At 38.3% G+C, this 12,038-nt stretch overlaps 1 protein-coding gene across 1 annotated transcript in view; it reads left to right on the plus strand.

Annotated features, from left to right (window-relative positions):
- Positions 1-9,033, plus strand: part of WDR43 (WD repeat domain 43) — a 47,038-nt gene extending 38,005 nt beyond the window's left edge. Inside the window, exons 13-18 of the mRNA XM_043987175.1 lie at positions 888-919; positions 3,980-4,043; positions 4,977-5,090; positions 5,747-5,816; positions 6,985-7,037; positions 7,142-9,033. Of these exons, the coding sequence (XP_043843110.1) occupies positions 888-919; positions 3,980-4,043; positions 4,977-5,090; positions 5,747-5,816; positions 6,985-7,037; positions 7,142-7,315 (507 nt within the window). The 3' untranslated portion in view covers positions 7,316-9,033. The remainder of the gene's footprint in view (positions 1-887; positions 920-3,979; positions 4,044-4,976; positions 5,091-5,746; positions 5,817-6,984; positions 7,038-7,141) is intronic.
- Positions 9,034-12,038: the final 3,005 nt, after the last annotated feature.

The following is a 12,038-nucleotide window of genomic DNA, read 5'->3' on the forward strand; positions in this document are numbered from 1 at the left end:
CTTTATTAGTAGAAATGTCAACTTTGAAACTTGGTAGACATATGGTCACTAGATAAATACTGCCTGAAGTCAATCTGTCAAAGGATTGTCATATGTGGGTAACCATGTACATTATAGACTTTAATTGAAAAGAAATTGTTTTGACATTGCTTCTTCCCTCTCTGCATCAGATATTTTTTTCCCCCTGGACATTGAGAATTTTAATTGAATAACACAAATCCAGGGCTCAGAAAGATAAAAAAGGTTAACTTTGGAGGGGAGGAGTTAGAGACAGGTTAAAAATATTAATCCAGAACTTAGAGTGACTTCAGGCTTTGAAGTTAATGGTAATTACCAGGTAATTAAGATGTACCCTTAACAATAGTATTGGCATTTTCAGACACTGCTGAGAATGTAGCACTGTGTTGATGTGGAGCATGTTTTAAGTGTTATTGGCATTAGGGAAATACTTCTCTTAGGAAGAGCTTTGAATATGGCCCCAGGAAAAGAGCTTTCTATGTAATTTCTTTTCCAGCAAATAACATTTGGGAGACAGGGTGTGAGAATAAAGAATTTAAATTGGTAGAGTTTAAAAAAAAATTTTATGAATTCTATTGATGCTTTTTTGTCTTGACAGTCATTTCCTACCTATTTTGCTGCCAAAGAAAGTTCTTTCCACTGGAGATTTGTATATCAAAGATTTATTCTTAGTATATATGTATTCTTATGTCCTACTATTAAAAATTAACATTGTAGAAACTGACAACTAAAGCCAAAAGTTTCCTAATGTAGACAAGGCTTTGGTAATTTTCTCCTTGGATATATTTGTGGCATGGGATTTTTGGAAATTATAGAGATAATCTTGTGTTAAATGTTATTTCTAATTTATTTATTTTTTTTCTTCCCAGCTTACTAAGAGGTTGCAAGGGCATCCAAATAGGTGAGGCATCTTTTTGCTGAGAATTTGATGTTGATGTCTACATAATATTTCTTAGCCTAAGTTTGGGAATGCCCCAGGATATTTCCAGTCTTTGAAAATTAATCTTTTATTCATTCGAAAATTGAGGTAGGATAGGCTGAGGAAAAAAAAATATGAATGTGTCCTTGCCTGCCCAGTGAGTGGCTCTTTGAGAAATCCTGAAACCACGGTTTTAGTCTGTCCTTCTCTTCCCTTCTACTGCCTTCCTGCAGAGATGCCAAGAGACATAAGATCAGGGAGAACAACTTTCCTCTGAATAATCTTGATTTTAAATAGTTTAAGGTTAGCTTTGAAGCCAGCTCAATCACCATTTAACTGTACCTAATAGTATTAATTGCAGTGTGTTCTTTTTTGTATTCGTTGGTGTTGGGTGTTCCTTCCAATGGTGCAGATTGGAACTCATCCCTCCCTTGTTCACGTCTTCCTCTAAATGATCTAAAGATGGTCCAGTTAACATGCTGAGGGCCTTCTTGAACACTACACATACACCAAGGCAACACTTAGGCCATCCCTATATTTATCGTTCATTCTCAGTCTGTGATCAGTTCACCTCCTTTTCTGGTCATACATCTCTTTGCTGTCTTTTTTTGCTACCATCTTATTGCTTATTTAGGTGGGCTTATGTTTCCATTTCCCTTTGGGTAACCTACAATTTTGATTCATGGAGAAGGTGGCATTATCTAATTTGTAGTCATAAAACATGACTTGAAAAATATTGCTCTTGGTAAGATGAGATTATTTTTTCCCGGGAGAATATTGGGGGCTCTTGAAGAGAGCTGTACAACTTTAGGTGCGCTGTCTGGTCTTGTTCATTTCCCTTGTGACAAATCCAATACCTCAGATCCCTCTGTAAGGTCATACAGGATTCTTTGATCGATGCCGTAATTGAGGTAGCTTCATTTGACTTTCTGCTGATTTCATATAAAAGAGGGGGTATAAAACATCTATATTCAAAAAAGGCATCTGCCACAGCTCATTACTGTCATGAAGGATGTCCAGGTCAGAGTTCAAATGGAAGAGGAATCCTTAGCAAAGGTGCTTCCAGATTTTTATCTGTAGATGACATTATAGTAGTTGCATAAAGCTATAGAACTCTGTAGAGGCTGGTAAGTCATATCCCAGGTCATTGAAGGGGTTGAGACTGAGTGGCTAGAATACTGGGCCTGAGATAAGGAAGACTTGAGTTCAGATCTGGCCTCTTGTACACATAACCACCACCATCTTTGCTCAGACCTTTATCACCTCTTGTCTGAACTATGGCAGTACCTTTCTAAAGTTTTCCTCATCTCTATCCCCATTTCTAAAGCTTAGGTCTGACCAGTCTTCCCTTGGTTTGTTAAGCTCCAGTGACTTCTTATTACCTCCAGGATCTAATGTAAAATCTTTTTAACATTTAAAGTTCTCTTAGCCTATTCCCTTCCCATACCCCGACCTATATGTCATTCCTTGAGATTATTATTAATTGCCTCCTGAATGATTTCCCTGTCTGTAGTCTTACTTCTCCAAACTATCTTTTTCACATAGGCTGCCAAAGTAATCTTATTTATGCCTAGGTCTAGATGTATACTTTTGTTGGTTCCATATTATCTATAAGATAGAATCCAGATTTAAACTAAAGACTGACAGTGTTGCTGAAACCCAGCAGTTTAGTTTCCCTGTTACTGCCTTCTAGTCACTCAAGCTTCTTGACAAACTGGACTAGTTATTTCCTATCCTGCCATACCTCTGGCTTATAAGAATGTCCTTCAGGGCTTGGCTCATATGCTGCCTGTTCGTTTTCTCCTTCCCTCAAGGTCCCCAAACCAGGAAAGTATTTTCTTGTACCTCACATTTTTGTAGAGCACTTTGCATCTCTCCCTGGCCTGGGTCATTTCTTCAGGCTGGGGTTGTCATTCTACTTTGGGGTTCCTTGCACTGGTTATTTTACATAGTGTGATTAAATGCCGGGAATTTTAGTTTTGAACTTTTGGAATTATTTACTACATTGTTCCAGACGACGTATAAAACATTTCTTAAGTGTTTTGTTGTTTTCAAAAAATATGCATGATTCACAACATGTCTTCTACATGAGCCAAACTCTGACTGGTATTATCTGTTAATGCTGATAAAAGGAAATGGTTGTATTCTCTCCTTATTGAGTTAAGGCACAGAATTTCCTGATTCCTTTTTCTTATCCATGAGCCTTTGAAGTAGTTACAGGCATACATACATAGAGACACACATACTTATGTGCCTTTCAAGCTCTTATAGTTATGTCACATCACCATAGCTGTTTATTACTGTTAGTAATAATGATTTTTAAATTTTGTGAATATTCTCCTCCCTTTTAGTGAATGGGTCTTTGACTGTGGGGTTTTTTTTTTTTTGCGTATGTTTACATATGAATTGCCAACTAATCTCCCCCGCCCCCCCATTAAAAGTCTATTTAAAGTCCTTTGTATCAGTCAGTAAAGAGGATTGAATTTCCTTACGATAATACAATGCAACTGCCCTGTGAGGTAGGTAACTAGAGTAACCTGTGGGGCCCCTCCCCCCCCAAAGGAAAAAAAGATGAGGAAACCGAGGTAGGCAGGTTAAATGACTTGCCTTAGCTAGTGAGTGTCAGAGACAACATTTGAACTTGGATCTTTCTGATATCAGGTCTTGTTCATGATGCCAGTAGTGGGCATTGCAGTAGAATGAAGATAGGAAAAGGAATGATTCTTTGCCTCAGCTTCTTTCTTTAGATAGTTAGTAGAGGAATATAACTTCTTCAGTTGGGTTTGAAGTTTCCAAAGGAAGCAGTGTTGTACTCCCTGTAATTTCTAGTTTAGTGCCAAACTCAAAATAGGCCCCCTCTGAATGTTGGAAAAAATGAGAAACTATAGAACTACCATAAGACTTAATGTGACAGTTTCCCTTCAGAGAATAGGATCTGCAATTTAGTTCCCCTACATAGCTTTTTTTCCCCCCTTAAACAAGGTTAATAGCCAAATTATTTTGAATTTGGGGTTTTAAATTCTATGTTTTTTTTCTTTCCAGTGCGGTGCTTATGGTTCCATGGTTAAAATCTGTGTTAACCATACATGCATCTTATCTCTCCACAGTAAGTATCTTCAGCAGTAATAACTAGACACTTTGTATTACTCATGGGTGGGAGAAGATGCCCCTGCTCTGCTATTCAATAAAAAGTTGGCTTAAATATTCATTCAACCTTCAGGCCTCTCCTCCCCTATCACATCACTAACCCTCCCCCCACCCCAGTCTCCCCTTTAACTAATCAGAGGTAATGTCTCTTAGAAGTATTTTGGGGAAAGTTCTTTCTCCCTTCCCTTTCTTGACTTGGAAGTAGGGAAACATGGTAGAAAAGAATAGTTTCTGTTCTCAGACCTTAGTTTATGTTAACACCTGAGCAGTCCTCACCTCGGATTCTCTAACATGCATGTCCACATTAACAAAGTATTTTAATATTTGGAAAGTGCTTCATATACATTTTTCCTTGATTCGCACAGCTCTTTGGAATACATCCTTACAAATAATGTCTCAATTTCATTGATGAGAACTTTTAAAAAAACAGTATTCAGCTTTGCTGAAAAAGAAACTGATCCGTTGTGTCATATGAAAATTTTTATGTCAGTGTTAAAAAAGGACTACTCATCCAAGTTTGATAGGCATTTCCCCCATAAGTTGTTTATGTAAACTTGAACCTGCATCTCCATACCTTTAATCTTGATAGTTGATTCTGAATCACCCCCTACTTCTTTAGAATACAAGCCATTTAAAGGTAGGGATCACAACATTTGAAGCACACTGGGGATTTGTGTCAGGAATGCTCTGTTTCTTGACTTGTTTAAAGTGGGGAAAAGAGGACTAAGAAAATGGCATATGAGATGGATATTTTTTCCTAATTGTTTCCCCCCACCCCCTCCTTAGAGTGCGTGAGGACTGTTTAAAAGAAATGATGTGTGCTGAGATTCCCTTTGCTTCTGTTTGCTTGACACAAAATGAGACAGGTGCTGCTTAATCATTTTTTCTCTAGTTGCCTGACCTGGTACCCCAGCTGGGCATGCTATACCAGCTGATGGAGAGCAGAGTCAAAACCTTAAGGAAGCTCTCTCGACTGCATGGAAAACTCATCCTTCTTATTACACAGGTATGTACATCACCATATAATTATCCACAACGAAAGGTTTTGTATGTGGTAGTAATGAATGCATGTAAACATATTCATCTGATCCTATAGTAAATCCCTACTTTATTTTTAGTGGAAAATACGCCAGGTCAATTTGAAATACACAGTAGTAGAAAGGTCCTGTGTTAATTTTCAAGAAATGCCTTTTTGTCAAAATTCACACAACATTCTTGTTTTTTTTTGTAGAAAACAAAACTGCTGAGAGTACTTAGATTTTTGGATTTTAAGCTAACTTATATTGAGTTTCTTCTTTAACATTTGACTGTAAAAACATACCTGGTCGCTCAGGAGCTCCCTGAAGCCTATTCATGATGAGAGGGGAGGGGTGACTCAGGCTGTCCTTCTGCCCAGGCAGTCAGACCAACCTTGCCATGTTTTATAAAGTTCATCTCCAGCTTAGGCCCAGCAACTCTCAAAAAAGGCATCTTTGACACTATAGGGGTGGTGTGATCTGTCATGGAAGATGAATGGCTGCACACAAACCACAGAGCACTGACATTTTTAAGATCCATTTGGTCCTTTACCCTGTCTAGTGGTTTAGGGTTTTTGTTCTTGTTGAATGGGTAAGGAGGGAGCCAGGCTGTGACTGACTTTCATACTAATGTTTCATCTTTTAGGTGGCAGCATCTGAAAAAACTCAAGGTGTGCCTCCGCCTGAGCAGACGGCCAAACTGGTTTATGAGGAAGGTAAGGAGCGGGGACTCAAACTGGAGTTCTAGTTTTCTATTTTACTCTTCAATGTAGAAAATAAGGAACCTGACTTTAATTTTGCTTCTCTTAAATTGGGCTTTTCAGTGGGAAATCTATAGAAGGTAACCAAATCTTAGAGGAATATATTGGTAACTAACAATCTGTAGGTCAAAGCTCAGGACTTTGTCAAAGCTCTCAATTGAGAGGCTCTTAAAACTTGAATTTTAGAAACCCATGTTTGTTTTTTGTTTTGTTTTGCAGGGCAATGAGGGTTAAATGACTTGCCTAGGGTCACACAGCTAATAATTGTCAAGTGTCTGAGGTCAGATTTGAACTCAGGTCCTCCTGAATCCAGGGCCAGTGCTTTATCCACTGTGCCACCTAGCTGCCCCATAAAGCTTGAATTTTAATAAAGTATGTTTCGATCCTTGGTTCTTCTGTTGCATTATTTTCTGCAGGCATTGAGGCCTTGGCATAAAGAACATTTGCCTCGGGCAGCTAGGTGCAGTGGATAGAGCACTGGTCCTGGATTCAGGAGGACCTGAGTTCAAATCCGGCCTCACTTTACACATTTACTAGCTGTGTGACCCTGGGCAAGTCACTTAACCCCAGTTGCCTCACCAAAAAAAAAAAAAAGAATATTTGCCTCTTGTATCTAATGAAAGGGAGGGGGGCAGTGTGTCATAGTAGAGAGAAGGGCAGCCTTAGAATCAGGTAGATCTGGGCTTAAGTCCCACCTCTGATACATAGTAGCTGTGCAACCCTGGGCAAGACACTTAACTTCTTAATGCCCTAAGCAATATTCTAAAAGTGATTTGTAGAAGAGCTACAGATCTGCTTTGGTAGAATCAATCAGCAAGTCTTTTTCAAGTGTCTACTATTTTCCAGACATTGTACTAATGAACAAGGACTCATTCACCTTGACCCTGGGCAAGTCAATCTCTCCCAGTACCCCCAAGTAACTCTTTTAAGATCCTGAGTTGTAGAGAAGGTGCCAGTCTGCATTGCTGAGGGGAATTTCCTTATGGTGAATCCACAGGTCTGGGCAAAAACAGTCATTTGACAAACAGTATTGCTAAATAAGAATTTTATGAAATTAAATGTAAGGGTCTATGTTATTAGTTTTTAGATGTTTTTGGAATTAAGCAAAGATTTTGTTTTGTAGAATCTTCTGAAGAGGAGTCTGATGATGAAATAATGGCAGATAAGAATTCTGATGTAAGTAGCTCTTCCTGCTACCATAGTTTTTAGCTTTCTCTTCTATAGCTACCCTACTGATAAAGAACCTTTGTGAATGTTTCCTCTGCTTATTAATTTATCAGGAGAATTGGGAGGAGGATGAAGAAGACAGAGAAAGTAAAAAGGATGAAGATGAAGATGATGAACACGAAATAGATCAGGACACAGAAAATGGTGAGGAGAAAGAAATGGCTCTTGAAAAAGAAATAAATGGAGATTCTGATTTGGACCCAGAAAATGAGAGTGAAGAAGAATGAAGAAGCAAGGAAAAATAGGCCAATAGAACTATAAACTCTGGCTCACATTCTTGAATGCTGCTGCCATGTTCTCCTGGAGAGGGCGGTCTCTGGCAGAATGCAGAAGGCCCTCTCACCTTTCCAAATTCAAAATGGTGGTCTCACCATGCCAGCCCCCTTGTCCTTTCCACCTCAAACATAACTGTGTAAATAAGAATGTTTCTTTCAATTGTTAATAAACTTTACACAGTAAATAGACACATTTTTCTGCAACATACTGACACGATTGTCCTACATATCTTATATTTTTATAATATAATAAAGTCCTGGAATGATTGGTTATATCAAGAATTGAGTTAAATGAAGATAAGGAAATTCTCCCATCTTCTCCCTCCCCCTTCCCCCCCCCCCCCCCAACCACAGCCCAACCTGTTCTTTGGAGGAATCTGCTCTTACTGCAGGTTGGTATGTGTGATCTGGTCCAGGTGTGACCTTGTCCTGAGTAAACTTTAAGAAGTTATGAGCATGAGCCAAATTTACCTTTTTGTGTGGCAGGTGAGGCAGGACAAAAAAATGAAAGTGTCAATGTGATGGCAGGCTTTTAGAAAGACACCTTTAATCTCTAGAATATTGGCCAAAGTAATCTGAACCAGGCAGGCTCAATCACTGGACTTATCTTCCCACTACACCACCACCACCCCTTCCCCAACCCCCAAAATCTGCTAATATTTTTTTTAGATTTTTAAGTAATTTTTAAAGAAAAACAATTATGGTAGTTCAAAAACCAAAATAACCAACAGCCCTAACGACATGAATGGTTCTCTGTGACTGTAGAATATGACCATGGATTCATCCATATTCTTTTTTTTTGTTGTTGTTAGGGCAATGGGGCTTAAGTGACTTGCCCAAGGTCACACAGCTAGTAAGTGTCAAGTGTCTGAGGCCGGATTTGAACTCAGGAACTCCTGAATCCAGGGCCGGTGCTTTATCCACTGCGCCACCTAGCTGCCCCCATATTCATTCTTAAAAGCACATGTGTACTCTTCTTTGGCATTCACCTACAGTCATTGCTGAAGTCATGAATTCACTTTTGCTTTCCACTGTCAGTTAAATTTTTAGAACAGAGACCAATTTTTTTTCCCCTTTTGGCTTCAGTTAATGATATCCATGGCAAACTAAGCAACAGATTTTTGTTTTATTTTTAATCTGAGGAGAATATTTTTATGACTTAGTAATTAAATGCTTTCTCTTTCTATTAACCAAGCTTAGCAAAGTTTAGATACTTTCTTTTTTAAGAAAAGAAATTGGACTCAAGCTTTTTATGTATGTATAAGCCAGTATTTTTATTTTTGTGTCCTGAAAAAGATCTTTTAGAATTATCAGTGACTTATTTGAAAAGAAAAATTTTGGGCCTAGTTTATGGCTAAATAGGGGGGTATTCATTGGAACATGGTCTCAAACAGGAAGGAAGGACTAGGTGGATAGGTTTTTGTTTTTTTATTGTGAATATGTAAAACAACCATATTTGTTAGGGATTTAAAAAATCTCAGTGGCCAAACAAGAGTCTTCTTTTGCTCTGCTTATGGAACTGGAGCCACATTAACACCTTGGGAAGAATGAGTTTGAGCCAGCCATGGGCATATTGTATGTACAGTCTATTTGTTTATAAATGGAGCTGTTTATGGCTACCAAACACCACCCTCTTTGTAAAGTGAATAAATACACATCTTTACCCAGTGCTTGTCTTGTGGTATCTGCTGAAGAGGCAAGGAGAGAGCATAGCTTCATCCCTAGCTGCTTCATTTCCAGTGGCCTTGATGGAACACTGATTTTAAGGCCTGGTCCCTGTAGAAATTGTCATGAAGAAAAGCATTTCCTTCTGCTCCCATGGCCTAATTGGAGAGTGGGCCAGGAAGTCTTTTAAACTTGTATTTCTTTGGAATACTTTGAGTAGTTATGTCCCTACATTCTCAAACGGCTTGTATCCATAGTAGAGACTGTGTTGGCAGGATTATGTGCAGGAAGTGGGTGAAGGAGAATTGCTGACACTTGGCTAACCATCATTTCCCCATATCCACCTTTGGTTGTGAATAGTACTCTGCTTGTTCCTTTATCATGAAAAGAATGCTCCAGTTTTGAGAAAATTTGACAGGTTTGGGTATTATACTAGTGGTGGAAAGCTTGTGTTCTGAGCTTTCAGGTAAATTAGGTTATTTTATTTTATTGTGAGGCAATTGGGGTTAAGTGACTTGCCCAGGGTCACACAGCTAGTAAGTGTTAAGTGTCTGAGGTCGGATTTGAACTCAGGTCCTCCTGAATCCAGGACCAGTGCTCTATCCACTGAGCCACCTAGCTGCCCCATAATTAGGTTATTCTGAAAGAATACATGTTATAAAATATTTTACTGATGATTTTGTTAAATAACAAATGGCATATTATATCTGAAATGACTTAATTGATCTGCATAGATTTTAAGGAACACATAGCTAGTAAGTGACACTCTGCCTTTGTTTTATTTTTGTGGATAACAGTTGATATCTATTGGTCCATGATTTAAGGATGACCTGGAGGTTGGAGGGAGGATAAAAAGTAAAACTCTGGCATTGGACTTTCTCAGTCCGAAAACATCATCCATTTGATAGCAGTTCTTCCTATCATTGTCTTACCTTCTTCCCTCTAAGGACAGGCAGGTATTAGACACATTATTAAGTTGATTGAAGAATTTTTTAAAGTTAGTATTCTAACAACAGTATAGAAATAACTCACATCACTTATTTGTTAAGTCATTTCCCATGATCCTGGAAATTTATAGGAGTAGACAGTTTCTGTTTTCTTCTGTAATTTGATATAGCTGTTTTCCTCTTTAATTTCCTGATTTTTTAGTTTGGATTCTGATCTCCTAGTCAGTGATTATATGGATTCTCTTAGTTTCACTGGCTTTGCCATTATTATCTCTGTGAGTGGGCAAACCACTTCCTGTCTCTGGACCTCAGTTATCCTCATCTATAAAATAAAAGGGGGCTGGATTTGTCCAATGTACTTTATGGTTCTGTGAGTCTGACTCATGGGTAAGCAGCTAACTATTCAAATGGATAATTGTTGAATGGTAGAGCTTCAGGTGGTTTAAACAATTTCCTACATTTAGAAGGATTTCATCTAGTGAGTTAACCAGTGTTGCTAAGTGAAGGGATTGGATGCAGTGGGGTGAGTGTCCAGAGATTCTATCTCACATCAGCCAGAAGTTGGTGTTAAAGGTCATGTTAAACTCCAGAAAAGGTTGGGAGTTAACCAGTGTTGATTGAAGAAAAGAACAAAGCTCAGTAATTTAATGCTGATAACTGCCTTGACACAAGTGGTTATACCTGGAGAGGGCTGCTGATCAATTTTTACTTCCTCTCCCTGCCCCCCACCCCAAAGGTTAAGTAAAGATGATGTACTTACATCACCGTCATCTACAAATAATGCCCCTCTTCCCTTGTGCACGCTATATAAATGCTTATTCTCTTCCCTATTCCAAATTCTTCTGTTGCCTTAGCAGTTATATGCAGGTGGGCACTAGAATAAAAGTAGTATTGGCTCAACTTGTAGGGGGAAATGGCCTTGTAACATGTACAAATCTAGATGAGTGTTTTCCTAACTGCTGGAGACAGTCTACCTGTGTGTAAAACAAAACCAAAGATACATCGTTATAAACCTGTTAACTTAAAAAAAAAACCAAAACCTAACCCTGACATGATAGACAAGGTTAATTGGATACCCTAACTCATTAGGTTCATTATGAACGGTTCCTTACGTATTTTTGAGCATGTATTGATGTGATCTATATGCATATATAATTTTAGCCAACTGAAGCAAAGGGATTGGGTATTTTATCAGCTCATAACTAAAACATCACAGTACTAATAGTGCTATATCTGTCCATTTGTCAGTTACTAAATGTGCCATTTCCTGGAATTGGCAACCTGATAATAACTTTATGGATAGATGCATCTTACAATTTTAGACCTGAGTTGCAGGAAATCTATTACAGACAAATCTTGCATAGCCTTTCCTTGACCAATGTTATAATGCAATCATTAATGTATTATGTACATAGAGCCCACTGTGATATCATGACCACTGAATGGAATCAGATAATAGGATATGCTTCTAATTTGGTGCTTCCTTGACTTGTGACTGAAGGTCCCTTTCCATTAAGCTGGAAAGCATGCCGGTATCTAATGTGAGAATGAATATTTTATAAGTTGAGCTCAAAACCTTGTTGAACTATTAGTGCCAGTTTCTAGGTCAAGTTCATTTGAGCGAATACCTTCTCTTAAGAAATGCATATGCTTGAATATCTCAAAAGAGTTAATTTTTTGAGTTAAGTATTAATAGTATTTAGTCCAAAGGGATATAATTGTTGAAGGTAGTCTTAAATCTGTGGCAAAAGAATATGCTATTTTTGAAAACCCCAGCATGAGCAGCTATTAAAAGCAATCTTGCTGAGTTGTTAGGTTAAGTAAGTTAAATCAAGGGATAGATAAGATACTACTCTTCCTGCATACATTGTGAGAAAGTTGTTATTAAAACCAGATACCTAGTGATGAAAGCAGTATGTCATGGCAGATGCTGGATTGGACTTAGACTCCAAAAGATCTGGGTTCTGATCCCACCCACCTTCTAACACCAGCTCTATCAGGCAACTCTACACCTCAGTTTCCTCATTTGTAAGATGGCACGTTAATATTTCTTGTACCTACCT

The sequence above is a fragment of the Dromiciops gliroides genome, chromosome 2 (assembly GCF_019393635.1).
Source record: "Dromiciops gliroides isolate mDroGli1 chromosome 2, mDroGli1.pri, whole genome shotgun sequence".
In the NCBI taxonomy this organism is placed as follows: domain Eukaryota; kingdom Metazoa; phylum Chordata; class Mammalia; order Microbiotheria; family Microbiotheriidae; genus Dromiciops; species Dromiciops gliroides.